General features: G+C 38.8%; 1 protein-coding gene across 7 annotated transcripts in view; it reads left to right on the plus strand.

Annotated features, from left to right (window-relative positions):
- Positions 1-23,702, plus strand: part of ST7 (suppression of tumorigenicity 7) — a 240,130-nt gene that overhangs the window by 183,691 nt on the left and 32,737 nt on the right. For all 7 annotated transcript variants that reach the window (XM_080818523.1, XM_080818526.1, XM_080818525.1 and 4 more), the window contains 2 exons: positions 17,037-17,109; positions 18,551-18,653. In XM_080818523.1, coding sequence (XP_080674649.1) covers positions 17,037-17,109; positions 18,551-18,653 — 176 coding nt within the window. The remainder of the gene's footprint in view (positions 1-17,036; positions 17,110-18,550; positions 18,654-23,702) is intronic.

Below are 23,702 nucleotides of genomic sequence, written 5' to 3' on the forward strand. Positions count from 1 at the left end.
TGAGGGTCTTGTGGTGCAAAAGGAGCCGAGTCCCACACAGCTGGATTCAGGCATACTTTTTCCACATGCTACCCTCTAGCTGTCAATGCCGTTGCAAGGTTCTGGTGATCTCATCCCTAGTGCCAACCTAGTACACCAAAGCTTAAGAGAAAAGTTCTAACTGGTAGAGCCTTTGGTATCTCAAATCTCCTAAGGCTCCTTTCACAACGACCTCAGTTCATTACAGAAATCGTCAGCTTTGTGTTGTAAGACTGACTGTAAAATAGAGAAATGAACTCATATGGAGTTTTCTGTCATCTCTGTCTATCCCATTGCACAGCCCCGGCTCCACAACAACCAAATGCTGATTTATTAGATTCTGATAACATATGTTCACATTATTTGTTACAACAGCCTGTCCCACCCTCCACTAAAACTTGGCTCACACTTTACAAAATTCCTTTGTTGCGAATAGACAAACTCACCATACCAGGGCCCTTGTGTTGAGCTTTGTTTATGTTGTGTACCTGGCAACAGAGATGATGTTCTTATTCATTATTCATGGAAAAAGAGCCTCATTAGTGGCAGGACACATACTGTTGCTGAGATGCCGTGGTAGGAGTTTTGAGTTCAGCAGTTGTCAATAGACTGTAGATGACCTAACCCAGACTGAATTCTGGAGGGTGTTTTGGTGAGGACTTGGCTCAGGCCTGTGTCATTTACAGTAGAATATAACGAAGTGGCTGCTGAAGTTACTGTTCTTGTAGAATGATCTGCAACCACATAAGACTATTAAAAAATATGCCTCTTGTTTCTCACCCCATACCATGAAATGGGCTCTTTCAAGTTCGGCCCTGCTGCTTCTCCTGGAGACCCAAAAGATCTTGACTGAGTTGTTGCCTCATTTTTCTGGCTCTGTGCAAGAAAGTGTGGGTGCTTTAGAGGGCTTGGAGTACAGATAGCAATTAGGGGCGCCCTGTTCCTCGCCCTACTTCAGATGTCATCAGTCTAGTGCATGAGATGTTGGAGACAGCGCTTTGAATCCCAGCCTCCCCATCCCTCTTCTTAAAGCCACACCCAGAGCAGCACGATTATATTTTATCTTTGCAAATTGGAATGCTCTGATTGGGTAGCTATTTCTTGGAGGGTTTATGGGCACAGCGGTTCTTCTTTATTACTTTTGCTAGGTGGCCGAATTTTTTAAAATAGTATGTTGGGAAGTGACACAGTGCGATTTGTGCTGCTTTCTGACCTGTGCAAAAAGGATTTAGAAGTATGACAAGGCACGGGGGGGAACCAACATGTTCAAAGGAAGGAATAAGGTAACATGTATCCCTTTGCCTCATTCTTTTTGTTCTACACCTTTTAAAAAAATTTTTTTAGCTTTGAGTTTTAAAAGTGGTTTTCACAAACTCCTTTTACAGTGAAGCACCTGGATCGCTAGTAGGATTACCAGTGAATTGGTCAGACCTCCTTATAATTTGTAGTCTAATTTTGATTTTGCCCTTGAGATAACTTCTCATGTTATATTATTCCATAATATAATATAACATAATAATAACAACATAATAATAATATTATTATTGAAGTGCTGTCTTGCTATCCTCAGGACTTTTCATATTCCTTTTTTAATTTGCTAACCCACATTATGTGTGGGCAGTTTTTATCCGGGTGTTTGGTCCTGCTTTTGGAGACCTTCACACAAGGACTAAAATACAACAGCAACAGCTAGAATTTATTGAGTTCTTATATTGTGTCATGGTCAGACATGATTCTAAGCTCTACACGGATGAACTCACTTATTCTTACCATAGGCATATGAGGCAGATACTATTATTAGCCCCATTTTATAGCTGTGGTAACTGGTACAGAGATAAGCCCAAGATGTTAAAGTAAAGCCATGGAGGTGTTATACTGTGTGAGAAAAGAGAGCAACTGAGGTCTGTCTTTGTTCAATAAGATGTGAATTCCATGAGGAAAGGAAAGCCAGAATCGAAACTGAGGTGGTCCAACTCCAGGCCAGTGGTCTTAAGCCATCATGCTTCCACTGTCTCTGCTTTTGGCAGTATTTTGTTTTTTTTTTTACTGTTTTTATTAACACCATTCTTGTTGTTGTTGTTATTATTAGCTACAGTTTATTGAGAACCTACCATGTGCCAAGCATGTCATATGCATTACCTGTAACCCTCGGTAACCTTGCAAGAAGGTGGTTATTCCATTTTAGCAGATGTAGAAACTGAGTCTTGTGAGTTTAAGTAACTTTCAAGACCACATTCCTTGAAAACTGCAGAACTGGGATTCAAATCCAGGTCTCCCTAGCTCTAAAAGCCCATGTGTTTTCCATCAATGTAAGCCTTGCTAAATGACTCGCTCTGCCTCTCTCGCTCCTTTTGGAAAAGCATGAGTTAGGTGGGCTGGAGTTGTGGTGCAGAATTTCAGTAATGCCAAATTGTCTTTTAAGATTCCTTTTTAATCATTCTTTAAAACCTGGTATGTCTCTATTTGCTTATCTTTCTGAAACTCTATTCAAAATATGGCTTTCTATTTTCAATCACCTTGTGCCTGATTTCTTTGTCACAAAGGAGATTTGATGTAATCATGTTGATTTAACTTGAGATTTATCATCTTTTTTTTTTAAGTCATACATAAGCTATAAACACAGAAATGTTTTAAAGATCATTAAGTCATCAGAACCTTCTTTTAGAACCATGGAGAAAGTTGTTACAAGCTTTGGGTTGCCTTTCAAAGGAGCTTATAGGCCACCTAGGTTGAAAACTGAAGTCTCATAGATTAGGGTGGAAATGTGGAAAAGAATTCATGCATTTATTATTCATTATCATTTGTGCATTTCAACTTCAGAAGAATGTTATAGAGCAAGTGAATGCGAGTGTGCTTGCTGTAAGATACCTTTGGGAGCGTCTCGTTTTGTCTGTCTCTAAGTTGCCATCTCTGAGGATACCAGAGGCTGAACCTGTGGTGGTGAAGACCACTAGCCCGGGTGCCAGCCTGCTGAGATCAAGTGTCAGTTCTGCCTTTTCACCAGCCAAGTGAACTTCAGCACACTACTTAACCTTCTAAGCCTCGGTTTCTTTCTCTGGAAGTGGAATCAAGGCTTAGAAAGGCTAAGTAACTAGCTCAAGATCACACAGCTGGGAATTTGTCATGAGGATTAAAGTAGTTAATCCATGTTAAATGTGTAGAGCAGCGTGGGGTACACAATAAGCATTCCGTAACTCTCAGCCATTGTAAAGAACAAAGATCACTCCTGAATTTCACCACTGTTCTCAATCCATTTTGTTCAAAAGGAAAACCATATATAAAATGTCAGCTAAAATGAGAGAATAAGAATCCTGTCTTGTGCTCCACCCCCAAAAGGCAGTGTTTTGAGCTATTATTAAAATTGCTTATGGATCTAATAGGACATGTAGATAGATAGATATTTGATAAGAATGGAAATGCTTAGTTTTATCTACAAACAATTCTTAAACTTTTGGAAAGCTGAAAAAAAAATGCCAGGGATTTTCATTCGTGATCAAAAAACAAATTGTTTCAGTCTTGGGGCAGTTTGCACCAATGCAAATGCAAATCCAAGCTCTTTTGGATATTTACTCCATTAGGTCATTTAGTGATTGCCCCTAATTTGGGACAGAAGTTTTCCTGTGAGGGACAAATTGGTCTTTTATATAGTCATGAATGTTATATAAATGCAACAACTGTATCAAGACTGTTTTGTTTTTTTTTTTACGGTGCCATCAAGCCCATCCTAAATTAGCATTATCATCTGCCATCTGGTAGTGTATACAAGGTATACTTTCAAGAACAGGACATGTTTCTAACACTGGGGGAAATACTTTCATCTCAGTAGATTGAAAACAGAGGTTCTAAAGAAAGCATTAGGGAATTACTCTATGTTGAGACTATTCAGAGAATAAGCTTTTTGCTGATACTGTTTTGCAGAGTCAGCGTGTAGTTTTAAGTAAAAATTTCGTAAACTGTTCATTGCCCAAGGCCTTATAAGCTAACACAAGCTACTCAACTATCATCACAGTTCCCTTCAAGGGGTCACTGGATACTCTGTCTTTTTGTTAGGCTATTTTTCATTTATGTTTAAGAAATGGGCACAAATAAGAGGGATTTGCAATGCCAGGAAGACCAGTGAGTAAAATCTGTTTTCAGGCCATCAACGTCAGGCTTTGAGCATCACACAGTCCAGACCTCCAAAACAGTGCTTTTCTGTCAAATGTATAGTTGTGAATTTTGATGCTGTAGGTACAACAGCTTCTGAGATAAGTCTCCTACAAAATTAGGCTACTTTCAAAAAAGATTTGAAATGCAGTCAGTCCCTAGGGACAGATTGTAAGCCTAGTCTAGCTCCCTTCCCGGAGCTGGTTCTTATGGAAAAGATAAGGATACCAAGGCAAATGTTGTAGAGCATCCTTCTATAAAAGATGGGCAAATGAATCATATCACTGCTTCAAAGAAAAGGATTTTAGCACTGATCCCATGAGCTATGGCTTTAGGCTGGTAAGCGTGTGTCTCTGAGAAACGATAGTCCTTTATAGCTTTTCACTGGGTGCTCTGCTGACTTAGAAACCAAGAGGTAGGTAGATCTGTCAAGTAAACTAGGCCTATGAAGTTAGCAGTTGACTGACTGTCATATTATACATGCAGGAGTTCTAGTAATAGATGTTATTTCAATAAAGACTGTATGCATAAGAAACTTCTATTGTCTCTGATGATGGAAGGCATCTTATGAATGCATACATTTGTAATTCACATAGTTGGCACATGAACAAACCCTTGAAATTCATATTGGCTTTAGTAATCCTTATTACCTAGTTATCATAATTTAGCAAGGTAAGATCCTTCCCCAGCCAGTCATTACCATCACATAAACTGCTGTGTTTGACTCCAGGGCATTAGCCATAGAAGGGCTCTCTGACACAGACCTTCCCCCGTAATCCAATCCAAAAGTTGCAAATAACATCTGGTATTTGGCTTTGTAGCATAACATTAATTTTTCTGGGTGTAGTTGAGTCTGCGTTGCCTGCCCCTCCCCCTGCCCCAAATTACTAAGGTCATGTAGTATTTCCCGATTGAATCATTGAACTCCCAGGTGGCACATCTTTTTGAAGTTTGGTATATCAATCCTTTTTATTTCTTCAGTGAAGTTTTTCCCTTTGGTTGAAAGAGGACCTCAGATTGGCTTTTTAAAGGTGGGACAAAGAAACCTTACATTGTCTGGAACAACAACAACAAAAAAAAACCACAAAAAACCAAACAAACAATAAATACAGAATTCTACCTTTCTATTGTTTTCTTTGTATCATATCATGTACAGAAGTAAACTGAGAAATTGTATGAAGAAAGCCACATGGAGGACTGTATCACATAATGGGACAGTAATAACACATCTCATCCATAAACAGGTTAGGAAGAAGAAACTGGCTACGTTTTTGTTTGTTTGGTCCGTCAGTTTATGGCTCCAAAAGTGTCTTTCAAGGCCAAATGTGTTGGATCAATATAAACTTCTAGTATATCAGTGTGTTGCCTGACCAAGAAGAGGTACTTGATACTCTGTAATTTTAAATGATTATAGAGAATAATTGGATTAGTTTCTTTTCAGTATATGTGCTGCTGAAGCGAGCACAGATTAGTTTCTTTTTAAATTAATTCAGCAAGATCAAATCCACATATTGAAAATACTAACGTGGGTCGCCTGGGTGGCTCAGTGGGTTAAGCCTCTGCCTTCGGTTCAGGTCATGATCTCAGGGTCCTGGAATTGAGCCCTGCATTGGGCTCTCTGGTCAGCAGGGAACCTGCTTCCCCCCTCTTTCTGCCTGCCTCTCTGCCTACTTGTGATCTCTCTCTCTCTCTCTCTCTCTCTGTGTCAAATAAATAAATAAATAAATCTAAAAAGAAAAGAAAATACTAACTTTTCCATGCACTCAGATTCAGAAATGAACATAATCTAGTCTGTGTTGCAAAGAAGCTTTACAGTCTGGTAGAGAAAGATGTAAAAAAAAACCAATAACACCAAAAAACAACACAAGAAAACCCAAAAAGTCAAAACTGCCCACAGTTAATTGAGGTGGGATGAATCAGTGCTCTATGACTCTTTTTGAAACATGCTGAAGCAGTGCAGAGAAAGAAACCCTTTGAGAACAAGCCCTATCTTTTCTTCTCGGACACTCCTGTGCAAGGGTAGACATTCCAAACAGCTGCTGTGAATGAATGACTTTTTAGACAGAGATGCACCATGACATAGTGTCGTCGTTTGTGAAGTGCTTTGGGACTTATTTATGCTGGCTGCTGCCCTTGAAAACACTGTTTTGGAATTACAGATAGGAAATTGACCTAGCTCATGCATAGGAACAGTAATGATCCTTTTAAAATTACATCTTGATTATTATTATGTAGATGAACAGAAGGAAATTAGGTCAAAAAGATTATCACTGAAAAAAACTATTCTATCTAAAGTTTTGCCCCATGGGTTTTCTGAGACACATCAAATTGACAGTTTCGCTCCAAATTACATACACTTCCTCCCAAGATTATTATATTGAATTCCAACTTTGCTATTATGAGCATTTATGACTTTTGAAAACTTAAGAGTCATTCTCCCTGAGATGACCTTTTCCTTCAGTGGCCTCATTCCCATAAAGTGTCCTAGGGAGCCAGAAGAGGTGTGGTTTGCCTTCCTTGTTTTTGGCCCCAAACCCTTCTACTTCCCTTCAACCTTGTCAGCTTGTACTCTTGCTTTCTCCCTGCCTCACTTGTAAACTCCACTGCTGTCTCAAATAGACATCTGGATATCCGTATTTAGAGCACCAGTACTGCTTCATTCGTTTTGCTGGAATGCCATAAGCAACGATAAGTACAGTACACATATTTAGAAATAACAAGTTTTTTTTTTATTTTTTAAAAAGATTTTATTTATTTATTTGACAGAGAGAGAGAGATCACAAGTAGGCAGAAAGGCAGGCAGAGAGACGGGGAAGCAGGCTCCCTGCCGAGCAGAGAGCCCGATGTGGGGCCCGAACCCCGGACCCTGAGATCATGACCTGAGGGAAGGCAGAGGCTTAACCCACTGAGCCACCCAGGTGCCCCGAGAAATAACAAGTTTCTGACTCTCTCTTAGTATATTCATCAATCCTGACACTTTTGGCTTCCAGAAGCTAATTAGATGTCAGTGTTTGCTTATCAAAGGGAGCTAATATCAAGTGATTTGAGATGTTAGTACATTAACTTGAGATTTCATTCAGCAAGCACAGGACCATCATATTTTAGACACTGTTTTGGTTCAAGGGTACAAAGTGACGAAGAAGGAAACACACCACATAAGTAGGAGAGGGAAGTAAGGAAACAATTGCTGTAAAGACTGCGATAGAATTTAACCAATATGGAAGGTACACTTTACCCAGGGGAAGGTGAGAGAAGCCTTCCTGGTAGAGGGGGCATCTGAGTTGAACCAGACAGTGAAAATACTAGAGGCAGAACAAATGGAAAGGTTCAGAAACAGGATTGACCAGGCCATGTGGAATACTTCACATATCCTGCCAAGCAGAGGGATGGTGGAGGGCTGCACAAAGGGCTGGAGATGCACTGGGTAAATTAGGTAGAGATTGTACCTCACAGAGCTCTGGCCCTACCTCCACAGGCCATGGAGAGTCCATGAGGCAATGTGAGCAGGGGTGGGCTCCAGTCTGACCTCAAAGTGGAGAGAGTGGTACAATAGAGTCCTCCTCTGCTGTCTTTGACTTGAGGTGGTTGAGGCATGAGCACACAGTGTGGAAGCACTAGGACGTGAGGGAGTGGAGGGCCACTGCAGAATGCCAGTGTGGGCATTTCAGACTGCAAAGAAGCAGAATTCTCTCCATTAGGGAGATATTTGGTAGGTTTTCAACCAAAAAAGTATGAAAGACTTATTAGAGTTTGGTTTTTCTTCTTTAAACAACAAATGGGAATCCCAGTGCAGAAACTTTTTTATTTCCTGGATTATCGAAACTTCCTATTTTAAGCTCTAACCATTTAATTTCGTTTGCTTTCTGGTGATCTCTTAACTACAGGAAACAGGTCTATGTAGATCTAGCATAAACTTAAGATAATCTGTCAGGGGGAGTGTAACACAGTTAGAGCCTGCCAGGACTCACACAGCCCATCAAGACCTACCTACTTCTGCTGAGTCATACAGTGACATGGGAGAGAAAATGTGGAATCGTGGGGAGCAGGTGGAGTGTCCATCTAGCCTTTAAAGGTTGTGAATTTAGAGACAGTGCAGTACAGGATGTGAACACCTGTGTATGCAGATCTACAAGTCTCCTTTGCTAAAAGCAAAGCACTTGATAAACTTTTTTTTTTTTTTAAGATTTTATGTATTTATTTGACACAGAGAGAGCACAAGCAGGGGGAGCGGCAGAGAGGGAGAGGGAGAAGCAGGCTCCCCGATGAGCAGAGAACCTGATGCAGGGCTCGATCCCAGAACCCTGAGATCATGACCTGAGCCAAAGGCAGATGCTTAACCAACTGAGCCACCCAGGTGCCCCGCATCTGATGAATTCTTGCCTTGTTGACAGTTCAGTTGCTACTAAAGTAGGCAAAGCCTGAGAGTGATTAATATGCTGAATTTTATTTTTACCAAAATGGAAGAACCGTAAGAGAAGGAGACCATGTTATCTTATAATTCCTTGTAGTAAAAGAAGGGAACATTAGTCATAGACAGATTTCCTGAATCTAAGAACAATTGACAACATAAAGATTAAAGCTATACCCTTTTTTAAGTCAGAGGAAAGATAAATATAAACCTCTAACTCGAGATTCAGCGAACAACTTTGTGCTGACACCATTTGGCTTAGAAGATGCAGACATTTTTAAGTGGAAATGATTCCAAAAAGATGGGAGATTCTAAATGGTGACATTATAGTTATTCCCAATGGAAAAAAAATGTAAAGGAAACACAAATGATATATTTGTATACTTGTATATTTTTATATTTCATATACAAAAGGTCAGAGTGATGAATCATTAAATAAACATATACAAGAGGGGTAGAAACCTGTAAGCAGGTGGTTAGGGTTGCTCAAGTCCAGAGGAAGCTGAAGTCTCCAGCCTTCCCTTGTGAAGTTGTTTTCTAAGCAAACTGGCAAAGAAAGTATAAGAGAATGACAATAAAGAAATCAGAAGCAAGCAGCACATTGGCAGTACGGGATGGTGACAGGGACCAGGCATTGCCAGACCAGTTCTGTCACTAATTAGTTAGGTGGCTCTGAAGCATATCATTTAGCTTCTCTGATCTTGTATTTTTTTCATCTGTAAAGTAAAAGATTTTTGACCTTCACAGATGTGTGCTGTTGTCCAGTTCTTTGATCCGTCTTGCAGAACTCCTATTTGGAGAAGATAGTAATGTGTTAATAAATGGATAAAAATATACCTTTATTCGTTCTTATTTACTACTTGCCCTCAATACTTTTGATTCTTTTTTTGCTTTTTTAGAATTTCAACAAATAAGTCAATCACAGTAAAATTCTAGATGATTATGTGGTTTACTAACATTTAGGAAAGAAAGAGGTGATTGAAGATCCAACATGGATTTACTAAGGAAGTTGTGCTAAATTAGAACAGTTGAGATAGTGGATGTGAAAATATTTGTAGTGTACACAATAGTCTTTAAATGTTTCTTGTTAATTTAAATAGTTATTTTTTTGTATTTCTGAATTAGAGGAATACCATAGATGAATGTATATATTTAATTAAAATATTTGATAATGTTTTGAATGCTACCTTGTTAGGTACTGTGGAATAATGTATTCATAATACAATTGTATCATTGGTAAATGGTATGATTTAATGGTATAAGTGGTGTATATAATATCTATTATAACTATTAATAAATGGTATAATTTAATGGTTTAAATGATGTAATTTTTTTTAAAGATTTTATTTATTTATTTGACAGAGAGAGATCACAAGTAGACAGAGAGGCAGGCAGCGGGGGGGGGGGGCGGTGCGGGAAGCCGGCTCCCCACCGAGCAGAGAGCCCGATGCGGGACTCGATCCCAGGACCCTGAGATCATGACCTGAGCCGAAGGCAGCGGCCCAACCCACTGAGCCACCCAGGTGCCCCTTAAATTATATAATTTATATTGAGAAATGGTTATACATACATCATTGCAGACCATTGCAAATTTAGGGTGACCTCTAGAATAGCATTCCTGGATCCTCTCCTTGGTATTGCCATGGTCAGTATTTTTACCAATCAGACCTATATACAAGATAGCACAATTCAAAATCTTGTGCTCATATTTGTTTTAACTATGTGATATTGGCATATTTCTTAACCATTATGTCCATCACTTTCCCCATCTATATAAGGAGGGCATGGGGTGTGATGAGCATGGGGTATTATACGCAACTAATGAATCACTGAGCACTACTTCAAAAACTAATGATAAACCAAATGTTGGCCTATTGAATTAAAATAAAATAAAATAGGGCTAACAATAAGTCCTATCTCAGAGGGTTGCTCTGAGGATTAAGTAGAATAATGCGTATAAGTGATTAATACCAGTGCCTGGCAAGCTTAATAAGCTCTTGATAAATGTTAGCAGTAATTTCAATGATGATAGTGATCATTTGGTGAGAAGGTATGCTTATGAATTGTATGGAAAAAGCTGTGGGTGGGAGCTTGAGTCAGAATGATGACTAATAGCCTGGAATGATATTCTGAAACCATGAAGCTTTAATGGTTCAGATTTCGTTTTGAGATTTAAAATTTAATGGAATCAAATATGAAATCCTGCTTATAGGTTCATAAATTTTCATGGCTTAAGTAAAAGAGAAAAGACTTGGCTATGGCTGAAATCAATTTGAATAGAACCTGGGGGTTTTGTTGACCACACAATCATAGGAACAAATAAGGACTTCCAGCTGCTAAACACCAGGGTCATCCTAGCTGTTTTTGAGAGAGGTGTTATGGCTGTGGTTCCTCAGACTACATTTCCCCTGAGCTCTGTACTGGTCAGATTTCAGGGTTTTAGAGGATTATTTCCACGTCTAATTCTCATATTTTGAAATCCTTCATGGCTTCATAACAAAAATAAACAAAAAATTCTGAAGAACGTATCAGTGGAGGAATTAGAAGTATTTATTCTGGAAAAGATTAGGTTTAGAGGAGATATTGTAACCATTTTAATATTCAAAAGGCTGACAAGGAATGATCATGTTCTGTTTTGTCATGGAAGGCAAAACTAGTGATAATTTTTAGATAAGGATTCATAGAGAGAAGAAGGGGCACAATGATAAAAGGCAACTGAAATGTTATGGAAGTTAGTTTGAAGCAGGAGAAGACAGCTTCAGGTAGCCCAGGATTATAGGTTTGTTTTTAAAATCTTTTTAACTGAGTTATAAATGAGATATAGTAATGTGCACAAATCTGGAGTGTAGAGCAGGGTGACTTTTCTCTTTTATAGACACATGTGTTATCACTACCCAGGATATTAGAACTTTTCATCATCTCAGAAAGTTGCCTCATGCCACCTTCTGGCCAATAACTGCCTTCTTAACCCAGAAGTAACCATTTTTCTGACCTTTATCATCAGATACTAGTTTTGCAAACTTCCTACAACCACTCTGGAGCACTGTTTGCCAGTTTAAATGTATCTATTTTTGGACTCAGCAGTTTCATTTCCAATTCTCTTACATATCTAAGGGAGTGGTCAATAGCTTTATTCATAATAGCTCCAAACTGGTAAACAACCCAAATAGCCATTAGCAAGAGAACAAACACATTGTGGTATATCCACACAATGAAATACTACTCGGCATTAAAAAGAATAAAGGACTGATACATGCTACAGCATGGGATGAATCTCAGAAACATCACTCTGAGTGAGAGAAGTCAGACATGGAAGAGCACGTACTCTGTGATTACAGTTACGTAAAGTTTGTAGATTGTAGAAATCAAGATGGTAGATTTCATGACAATTGGATTTTGAGTACCTAAGACAGTTGGAGAAAGTACTTTCCCTTTCAGAAAAGGACCTGTATGAAACAAAAGATGGCCAAGAAGTGGAAAGAAATTTAAACTAAAGCCTGGAGTTCAGCTTTGCTTAAGTGAGAAACATTTATTTAGCATTCCTTGTTTTGGGGATTATGTGATATGTCATTATTTCCTTTTTGTATTTGAATTCTTTGTTTGGTTGTTGGCATTTGTTTTATTCTTCCTGAAATTTCTTTTTATTTTTTTCCCCTTAATTCTTTTATAAGAGCAAATATCTATGTCATTATCTAAGAATATTTGTTCTCTTAATCATACTATATATTAACACAGCGTCTACTTTCTTTTTTAAATCACTCTTCCTGGAGCAGCTAACCTGCAGCTCAGATATGGTCCAGTTGATCTCTAGGCAGGTTTCAAAGCTGTTTTTATACTGACTTCTCTGAACATATTCCTTTGCTAATAAGAACATTATTTTTTGTAACTAACATTTTTCTCATTCTTGGATTCTTTTTCTTAATTAAAAAAGTTTTAATTCCAGTATAGTTAACATACTGTGTTATATTAATTTCAGATATGCAGTACAGTGATTCAATGATTTTATATATTACTCAGTGTTCATCCTGATAACTGTACTTTTAATCTTCTTCACCTATTTTATCCACCCTGCCCTCACCAACTACCATCCCTGTGGTAACCATCAGTCTGTTCTCTAAAGTTAAGAGTCTGTAATTTGGTTTGTCTCTTTTTTTCCTTTAGTTTCTTTGTTTTCTAAATTCCACATGAATGAAACCATATGGTATTTGTCTTTCTCTGACTTATTTCATTTAGCATTATACTCTCTCGATCCATCTATGTTGTTGCAAATGTCAAGATTTCATTCTTTTTTATGGCTGAGTAATAGTCCATTGTGTGTATATATCACATCTTCTCTATTCATCTATCGGTGGACCCTTTGGTTGCTTCCATAATTTGGCTATTGCAAATAGTACTGCAGTAAACATAGGGGTGCATCTATCTTTTCAAATTAATGTTTTCATATTCTTTGAGTAAATAGTAGGGGATTTACTGAATCATGTGGTAATTGTATTTTTAATTTTTTGAGGAATGTCCATACTGTGTTTCACAGGGGCTGCTTCATTTTGCATCCCTACCAACAGTGCATGAAGGGTCCTTTTTCTCCATATGCTTGCCAACACTTGTTTCTTGTGTTTTTGATTTTAGCCATTCTGACAGGTGTGGTTTGCATTTCCCTGATGATAGAGTGCTGAGCATCATTTCATGTATCTGTTGGCCATCCAGATGTCTTATCTAGAGAAATGTCTCTTCATGTCTTCTGCCCATTTTTGATTGGATTATTTGGGGGGTTTGTGCGTTGTTTAAGTTCTTTTTGTATTTTGGATATTAACCCTTTATCTGATATGTCATTTGCAAATAGCATCTCCCATTCAGGAAGTTGTCTTTGAGTTTTGTTGATTGTTTCCTTTGCTGTACAGAAGCTTTTTATTTTGATGTAGTCCCAATAGTTTATTTTTTGCTTTTTGTTTCCTTCGCCTGAGGAGGCATACCTAGAAGAGTGTTGCTATGGCCAATGTCCAAGAAATTACTACCTGTGCTATTAGGATTTTTATGGTTTCAGGTCTCACGTTTAAGTCCTTAACCCATTTTCAGTTTATATTTATGCATGATGTAAGAAAGTGGTCCATTTTCATTCTTCTGCGTGTAGCTGTCCAGTTTTCCCAACACCATTTGTTGAAGAGACTCTCTGGATTCTAATTTTTAGAAGGACTTTTTGGTATAATGGTAACTGCATGGCACTTACAAAAGACAGGGACTGCATAGTTAGAGCATACTCATACAAAAATGGACTTGGAATGATTTTGAAGTTTCTTCCTCAAAATAAAATTTCTGGATAAATTATAAGCAATATTGGAAAGCAGCTGATATTTTTTTTTCCTGCTCAAAACTTCTGATACTACTTGTTTTCATCACTGTTGTTAGCCACTCTTGTTTCCCTTACCATTTTGTCCATTTCCATAGTGGTAAAAGCATAAAATCATAGCAGGCAGACAAAAGTACAGAGAGAGAGAACAGGTTAGCGGTCATGAGGGGTCATTTAAAAAATATCTTATAAACAAAAAGCTTATTTGAATAACAAGCTTTACCTACAGGGAAACTTAGGATCAATTTCTTTAGAGTGATTCATTATTTCTTAGAGACAACTGCCATTGCCAAATAGATGAATTGTTTTGACAGAATTAAAAGGAAAACATTGAAATTATCTAAATAAACAAGTTATGCAAGAATTTTTTTTGCAATTTTTTATTTTTGTTAACAAGGAGAGCAAAGTAATGTACTTGAGTACAAAGAAAACAAATGGAATCAACATGCCACTAGCGGGGAATGGAGTATTTACATTTCTCCCTCTTCCCATTTGATATTAATTAAAGTATATTTTTGGTTATTTATTTTTTAAGCATTACACCTCTGTACGTATACTAGGAGTAGGGGTAAAAAATTTTTATGGGAAAAACACACTATAGTAATTGTAAAGTTGCAGAATTCTGTTGCATTTTTCTAGTTGTGTGTGTTCTGCTCATGGGCATGAGGGAGCCTGGTTCTGGATTAAAGATCATCTTTGATTGGACATCTATAGTATTTTGCTGGAACCACTGCAGTTGTATGTTTTTCTGCATTTCCAACTGAGTGAATATGTCACTTTTCTTGTTTAGGGAACCATCAAAACACAGTCTGATTTTTCTCATTGAGAAGCCAAATCCTTAACAACAGGTTTTCTTTAATTTATCAAGTGAGGCTCTGTCCTGTGTGTTGCCAGCTCCAGATAATTATGCTGATCATATTCAGCCTCAATTTGTTTCTTGGACTTTTCATTGGTCCCTACTTTATGGAAAACTGTTAGGTTGACACAGAAGGAACACAGATCATACCAAGAAGAGTGGAAACAAGCCTTGGATACTTTTAAAATAAAAAGTCTAAACTTTAAAAGAAGGTCTGAACTTTTAAGTAGAATGGTATCATCTGTAATTTTTTATTACCTTCCAATAACAATCAATGAGTGGACCCAGTAAGCAAGATACTTGATTCTTAGATTAATTTCCCACTCCGGGAAGCAGTTAAATGTTTAGATGTTGGAAAAGCAACAAGACAAATCCATGAGTATTTGACATTCTTTTTTAATTCTTCTTAGTCATAAGCACATCATTTTACACTAGGCTTATGGTGGTGAAATTTTGTTTGAATATAATTTATGAGATCAGGGTTTCAAAGACCTCTTTCCCTTTCAGTTCTGTGTTGGTATTTTCTGTGATTATTTGTTTTTTATCAGTGGCATTGAAATTTCCTTCAAAGAGAAATTCCTCTTGCTGGGTTTGGTGATAAATACTTATTACTGGCTTAGGGATTGTTTTTCTTTTATGAACTCATTTTCCTCTGTGGTTGTCTGTTGGCTAGTTATGGGACTTTCCTTTTCGTTCTTACTGTAATGTAATTCTTTTTTTTTTTTTTAAGTTTTTATTTGAATTCCGGTTAACATACACTGCTGTATTAGTTTCAGGTGAACAATATAGTGGTTCAGCACTTCAATAAATACCCTGTGCTCATCCCAACAAGTGCACTCCTTAATTCCCATTACCTATTGCCGCAGACCGCCCACCCACCTCCCCTCTGGTAACCATCAGTTCGTTCTCCATAGTTTAGAGTCTGTTTCTTGGCTTGTCTCTCTCTCTTCCTTTTGTTCTGTTGTTTGTTTCTTAAATTCCACTGTAATGTAATTCTTTCGAAGTTGAAAATTGCCCAGTGAAGAGACTGGCAGAGCATTCCAGGTGGTAAGAGTTTCTCCAACCTAGAATAGATTTCGCTGCTCTGGAATGGCATATTTTTACCTGGTCTGAATTAAGAAGGCATTTCTCTGTCATGGTATATTTGGTTCAGTGTTAAATAAATACTACCCTGTAAGAAATAAAGTTATAATTTAAACACAAATTTTTCTTCATAAGGGACTACCCGCTTTAAATTTATCTATTCTTAGTTGTATCCTGTACTTTTACTTCCCTTTAAACTAATTGTCTGAATCTGTTACCCACTTCCACCTTTCCATGTTAAATTTTCTGTAGAAACTGAGAGGAACTGTGTCTCAGAGAAACAAATCAGGCTTCATTTGAAAGGGGGTTTCCCTTCGGTTTGCACAAAAATTGTAAAGATTTTTAAAGATTTCACATATATATCTTTGTATATAAAATTTTTTCATATATGTTATATATAATTAATGTGTTACCTTTTAAACAAAAAACTGAATATGAACTTCTTGAAATTTAATGCAAAGGAAATCTGGTTTAAATCTGACTGTTAAAAATAATTTATTTAGATATGTTTCTTAAAAAAGATCCAGGTCATCTTTTTTTTCACATTAGTATTTTATACCCTGTTGAGAATTTTTTATAAGTGACATAGAGGTCCTAGCTGCTTTTTGTGATATCAAGGGCAATCCTGTAATATTTACATTTATATATTTATAGCTATTCTCTGCTTAATTAAGCTCAATATATGAAAATCCATATCTTGAATAGACGATGACTGTTCAAGAGTCAGTCTGGCAGATTTTTTTTTTTTAATCAGAGCACTTTTTTTTTTTTTTAGATTTTATTAATTTATTTTGACAGAGAAAGAGAGATCATAAGCAGGCAGAGAGGCAGGCAGAGAGAGAGGGAGAAGCAGGCTCCCTGCCAAGCAGAGAGCCCGATGCGGGGCTCAATCCCAGGACCCTGAGATCACGACCTGAGCCAAAGGCAGAGGCCCAAACCACTGAGCCACCCAGGTGCCCGATCTGGCGGATTTTAAACATGAATTATTCACAAAAATATGAATTACCCTTAGTTTCACTTACTGCCCTGATACATAAGAAGTAGCTGTGTCTTGTATGCATTAAAATATTCTTAATTTATGCTTTATTGGACTTACATGATTAAAATGCTAGTGGATTAAAAATAATTGCTGTTTATTTCTGCAGACTTATAAGATTCTCTACTTTCTTTTTCTCTAACAGATATAAGCTTACCAAAGTCGGCCACAATATGCTATACAGCTGCCTTGCTCAAAGCAAGAGCTGTCTCTGACAAGTAAGTGAATAATGACTTGTGTGTTACTGTCTGACCCGACTTAAGGAGATGTGTTGCCTCTGAGGGCTTTCTCTGGTAGTTTCTCTTAGTCTTTGAGACCCCCGCTTATGAGCATGCATTTTCTAAAACCTGCTGATCTTTTCTTTCACTACTAGAAGGAGGGAATATATATCTGCAGGTATCATAAGGGTGTATGGGTCCCTAAAGAGGGATTTATGTGAAATTCCATACCTCTGAGGTGACTTTTTTTTTTTTTTTTTTTGCCAGACAGTAGATACCGAAAGGCCTGCTTGGGACTTACACAAAATGCCTTCCTTTTATTCATTTTTTGCGTATTCCTCTTCCTTCAGCAGTCCATGACCAGGTAGTAGCCCTAACAAACATGTGAGATGGCAGAGGGGTTGATCATCTTCCATTCTTTGACTCCTCAGTTCCCAACTAAACCCCAACTCAGGGTCTGTTGGCTTTGAGTTGTCATCTCAGTGGGACCTTTGCCCATTTTATTCAGGCAGGTGACTTTGGCCTAGAGAATTTCCATAAACACCCGAGATGGCTGGCAGGTGAAAGAGAACAGTTGGCTTAACTGTTCTTGAGTTCACAAACGCTTGTTTCCCTGATACAATCCCTCTGAAGCACTGAAAAGCAGATCCCAGGAAAAGAAAACAGCCTCTGCTATGTCAGACAGGTTTGCTGTTAAGTGTGTGTGCACTTCAAGACCGAAGTAATTTTCTTTCATTCTTTTTTATCCTGTAGATCGCCAGTACCTACTGCAACATCTTTTCTCCCTACACAGCGACTCCAGCTTGGGAGGGCAGGGCCAGGGTTGTCACAGCTTCCCCTGTGGTGTCTGCCTGCCAAGCACAGCTCTGGAGTTAGCCCTGGGTGTGAGGTGAGAAAGAGATTGCATGGTCTGGTTTTTTTCATTCACTCGGGCAGGTGTCTCGCCCGCAGTTTGGGCACGCACACCCCCTGCCGGAACGGCCCCAAGCAGGCTGGCCTGCGGTGGACGCTGCCTCGCAGCACTGACATTGGGTTGGGAGCCTCCTTGAAAATTCTCCCCAGTTCTGTTTTTAACCAAGTACGCTCTTCTGTAACCTAGTTTTCTCTTTTGCCTACACCGTCTGCCCTCGTCAGTCCTACCCCCTCCCCTGACCTAAGCAGGTACCTCCTAGAACGTTTAGATTAGCTATTTAGACAGAGAGACTTGACAGCCGAATTTAATTCCTGCCAAGATTAGATGCAAGCACGCTTTCTGCTTCTGCTGGGGTTTTTGTTGGCCTCGGTCTTAGGGGTCACTCAGAGGTTCCATGTAGTGGAGGTTTGGAGAGCTCATGCCATTGGCTCGCTGTGGTTTTATGGGCCCTTGACGTGTAGACGCCTTTCTGGGTTGATGCCCAAGCAGTGGTCCCAACTGGATGGTGTTTGTCTTTCTGCTTTTCAGATTCTCTCCCGAGGCTGCATCTCGGCGGGGGCTGAGCACAGCAGAGATGAATGCAGTAGAGGCCATTCATAGAGCTGTGGAATTCAATCCTCACGTGCCAAAAGTGAGTCTGTGGAATCCCCACAGGAACTCGTTACGATGGTAGAGAAAGTGTTCAGTGACCACAATGTCATGTCTCAAATACACCCAGTAGAAAAAAATGAATTGCAGCCATTGAATGTTGAGGCCCTGTATAGTCCATGGTTATCAGCTTCATTTTTAAGCAAAAGCTCCATTCAAGAGGCTTTGGGCTGATTTGGGGGCTTTATATAATTAGGGTAAATTGATAGACCTGACTTAGGCAGGTCAGGCCAGGAAGCCCGAAATTGGCAAACCACGGAGATCCCAAGAGTGTTGATGCATTTGATAGGAATTTCACACCAGTTACAGTCTTAACCTAGACCCAACTTGGGAAATGAACCTAGTTTTGAATATAAATGGTAAAAAGAAAAATACTGATTAATGTGACATTCTGTGTCTCTGTAAATAAATAATTGTTAATCAGTATTGGTAAGAAAATAGGAAGGAGAACCTCAAAGTATCAAGTAGTATTTTTCTTTTGACTTGTGAGTGCCACTTTAGGAGGTATACTTAGTAGGAAATGTTTATCTTAATTTTTAAGCACATGATTGACAATACCCAGTGTTTCCCATATATTTTGTTCTTGAATTTTATTTTGAAAGGGAGTCAAATCACAATAGAGGATATTTCTGTAATCTTTTATTTAGGAGATGGATGTGTATTTATAATTTACCTGTATTTGAGTACCTACTATGTGATAGGCACATTGCTGAGTGCTATTTTCAGCTTCTCAGTTATAAAGCACATTTTGACCTCTGGGAAATGATTCACGCAGGGTACCTCAGGCATAGTTGTCTTTCAAATTTCTGAGGAAGAGTTTTGCTGGCAAAAAAATGACCAAGGAAGGCTATTTTGTTTTCTTGCAGTACTGTGGCAAGAGGGTCATGTATGTGTGCCTGTGTGTGTGTGTGTGTGTGAGGATTTGTAGAGTTACCTACTTTTATTTATTTCGTTGATAATCTCAGTGACAGAGATAGGTGACCTAACATCATTTCTGAGCTTTGACTCAGGTCATGCTCGTTGTCTTGCAAAACAGAAATCTGAACAGTGGTGCACAGTGCCACAGCTGGTGAAGGATCCACTCTCGTTCCAGTGGATAGTGACCAACATAGTACTTGTAGACTTAGCTGTCATAGATAGGGTGGGATAAAATGTATTTCTTTTTTTTTTTTTTTTTTTTTTTTAAAGATTTTATTTATTTATTTGACAGATAGAGAGATCACAAGTAGGCAGAGAGGCAGGCAGAGAGAGAAGGGGAAGCAGGCTCCCCGCTGAGCAGAGAGCCCGATGCGGGGCTCGATCCCAGGACCCTGAGATCATGACCTGAGCCGAAGGCAGCGGCCCAATCCACCGAGCCACCCAGGCGCCCCTAAAATGTATTTCTTTATTTAACATCTTTTCGGCTAAGTTAAGAATGTTCATTCCAATTTGATTAAAACTTAAAGCTAATCATGAAAATATTGTCCTGAATTACACAGCTGACTTAGGTCATCAATTACTATTTATTGAATGCCATATCCAATTCAGAGTTATTCTATGAGCATAAATAAGAGTTATTCTATAAGCATAAATAAGCTCTTCTAGAAGTAGCATTGAGCAGTAGAGTCCTAGATTCATAAACAAAAACTTGGGTTCAAGTTCTGGTTCTGTCATTTATTAGCCATGGGAGTTTGGGGCTTAGCATCTCTGAACTCTAAAGTTTTCCCTCATTTTTCAGATGAAAATAAAAATATAAATCTTGCCTTTTGTGATAAAGACCAAATGAGATAATATAGTCAAAGTTCTTTGAAAAACTTCAATATCATATGTTCTTAAAGTATTAAAATTATTGATATTGGACTTGTTGGAGGCCCCTCAAGTCTGGACACTGGGTCCTAACTCTTCCAGTTATCCCAGAGCTTTGTCATCTTAGTGCACAAGGTAGGAAACTGGTACTTGCTGGTTAGATATTTAAGGAGAAGCTGTAGTGTAATTTTATGATAAGGGTCTTAAATGGTTGATTGAGCCTCTAGAAGAGTATTAAAAGCCCCAAGAAATAGTTTAAGGCTACCTTGGAAGAATTTGACCCAGTCAGCTAGCACTCCACCTGCAAAATAAAATTCTTTCTAAAAGTGGGAATATTTGAAATATTTGATTTCACTCTACTCGTTAACTGGAGAAAAGATAGGATGCATAGGTAAGCTGATTCTCTACCACTTTGCTTTGTTGGTTATTGTGCTGAGGAGAAACTTGTTTCTAGATCTTCTTCATCTATTGACATTTCCATGGGGAAAATGCCCTGTGAGTCACTGTTCAGAATTATGTCCAGAATTAACCACGAACCTCTGGTACACGTGTTCTATTTGCAGGCTGTTGTAAACATCCTTTATACATGATCTATTTTTTGGACTGCTTGCTAGTACTTTAGTACACACACACACACACACACACACACACACACACAGGTGCCTTTTCAGGCAGAAGGTAGCTTTAATTCTAATGAGACATCAATGAAAGATAAGAACTCTTAGGCTCTTGGTGTAAGAAGGGACCTCAGAGATCATCTAGGACACCTTCCCATCCTCAGCTTGAATCTCTCCTCATAATGATATCGTGATGATTATTTTTAATATTGGTTTTTATTGCATGTTTACTGTGTGCCAAGCACAGTGGTAAGTGAACTGCTTGTGCCTTCTCATTTATTTTGCATAACACTGGTGAGGCTTATCGGACTATTACCCCTGCTCCACAGATGAGGGCGCTGCAGGTTTGGAGAGGTTAAGTGACCTTCTCTCGGTCACACAGCTAGTAAGCGACAGAGCCTGAACTGGTTCTGGGTTCTCTCACACTTCAACATCACCCTTCATTACCTTCCCCCGCTCCCCCCCCCCCCCCCGCCTCCCCGCCATCCCACCAAGTTGCATACCAGCCTAGACTTGAAGCCTTCAAATGATGGTGGGCACGCGACTTCCCAAGGCACTCGTGGACAATTCAGATTTCCTCAAGATAGTCTCCTATCTTAAACACTTCCACGGCTTCACAGGAAGTCATCAGAGGTCTACCACAGGAATTTTTAGCAACGGCATGCTGTTAGAAGGAGAAAAACACCAAATAGAATAGCTGAGAACTGCCATCCGTGAGTATCCAGCTTAGGTCTATCTGGTATTCTATTAAGCAGAGGTGCATAGTTAATATTTCAACATCCAGTGAAAAATATCATTATTTACTCCAGGAGGGTTACTCTTAGGAACACTCTTCACCTGCAGATGTGCGAAGTAGGGAGTCTCCTACACACACCTCAGGACCAGGAAGTAAATAAAAATAGTGAAAAGCCATGGTCCTCTGTTTTAAAGGGAGCCTTGTAAGTAGTCAGGTATACCTAAAACACAAGGATTTCTGAGACTTTAGATTGTAGCAGATTATAAGGAGGAAGCACCCCGGAGGCTCATTATTATAAACCGAATTGTGTGAGTCCCAGCCTGATGGACTGCAGCTGCGTCCCCAGCCCCACAAAGGAAAATATAAACTCCGTGAATGGTTCTTCCAGATTTTTTTTTAGAATGTGACCCAACTTTTTCTCTAGCTACTTCTAACAGTCTATTCATTGTTCCAGAAAGATTCTCCTCTTCTTCCTTCTTTGCTTCCTCTGAGGATATTGTACTCCTCCTTCACCCCCATCATTAAAAGTCACCACCAGGAAGCCTGTTCCTTCCTCATCCCAGAATCAGTCTCTTGGCCCTGTGGTCTCGCACTGCAGCGCATTGATTATGGAATCACTGTTGTCTCCTTGTGGAGGATGACTAGTGGTTTTGGGGACTTAATGATGCTGCTGATTTTTAAGAACTGGGGACAAGGTTCAAAGAGATAAAATCTCTAAACCATTAGAGGATGTCTTCCATTTAATGGTATTAAAATAAAAGCTTTGGATTTAAAGGGAGTATTCTTCATTTTTTAAAGAAAATTTCACTTGAGTTGCTGGACAAATGAAGGGCTGAGCTCATCTCTGTTCTGTATCTTCATCTATATATTGTTATAGTTTATTGGATTTTTAGTTTTAGCTTTTTCTCCTGCTTTCCTTGCATATATGCTTCCCCACCCACCCTGATCTATTTTGTTTCCTTTGTAGCACAGGAGCTTTTTTTTTTTTTTTTTTTTTTTTTTTTTTAATTTATTTATTTGTTAGAGAGAGAGAGCGAGCGAGCACAGGCAGAGGCAGAGGGAGAAGCAGGCTCCCCGCCGAGCAAGGAGCCCGATGTGGGACTCGATCCCAGGACGCTGGGATCATGACCTGAGCCGAAGGCAGTCGCCCAACCAACTGAGCCACCCAGGCGTCCCAGCACAGGAGCTTTTTATTTTGATGTAGTCCCACGTATTTATTTTGCTTTTGTTGTCTATGCTTTTGGTGTCCTACCCAAGAAATCATTAGTAATGTCGAGATTTATGTGGGAGGATGGTGCTTTTCTGTCAGTGATTCATCACTCCGCAAGGATCTGAGTTTTCACTAATGCTCCCTACTCTTAGTATGCTGTGTCTACACTGCAAGTCTGTGAAGAGAACCCTTCTTGGCTTAGAGGTTGTTTCATTAACTCCTTTAGGGTGCTAAAGACAAATTTCATTTTCTGACACCTTTCCAAAACAAGACTAATGTACTGGTTCGTTACAAGCAGCATTAGACTCCCCCCCGCCCCGTACTGGTGGTGTAAAAATAAGTTTCCATGTTAGAAAAAGGTATAAAGAAATTTTTCATAATCCTATCATCTAATCCTGTTTAAGACTCTTTCTAGCCTCATTTTCCTGTGCATTTTTAATACTTAGGAATCAGAGTCACATGACATATACATATTTTAAAAAATCAACATGGGGCTCTAAACTTGAACTTTGTGTTTGGGTATTGGGGGTATATTTATTCTTTTTGGAGGAGGATCATCAGATTTTCATGGTTCTCTGACCTTAAAAAGCCTATCTTCTAACCTGACATTAAAGCCCAAGTCTTTTAACCCTGTGCCTTCAGAAACTCTAAAATATTCTCAGTAACTGTTTTCTGGATGATTTA

This window comes from Martes martes, assembly GCF_963455335.1.
Source record: "Martes martes genome assembly, chromosome: 11".
Classification (NCBI taxonomy): domain Eukaryota; kingdom Metazoa; phylum Chordata; class Mammalia; order Carnivora; family Mustelidae; genus Martes; species Martes martes.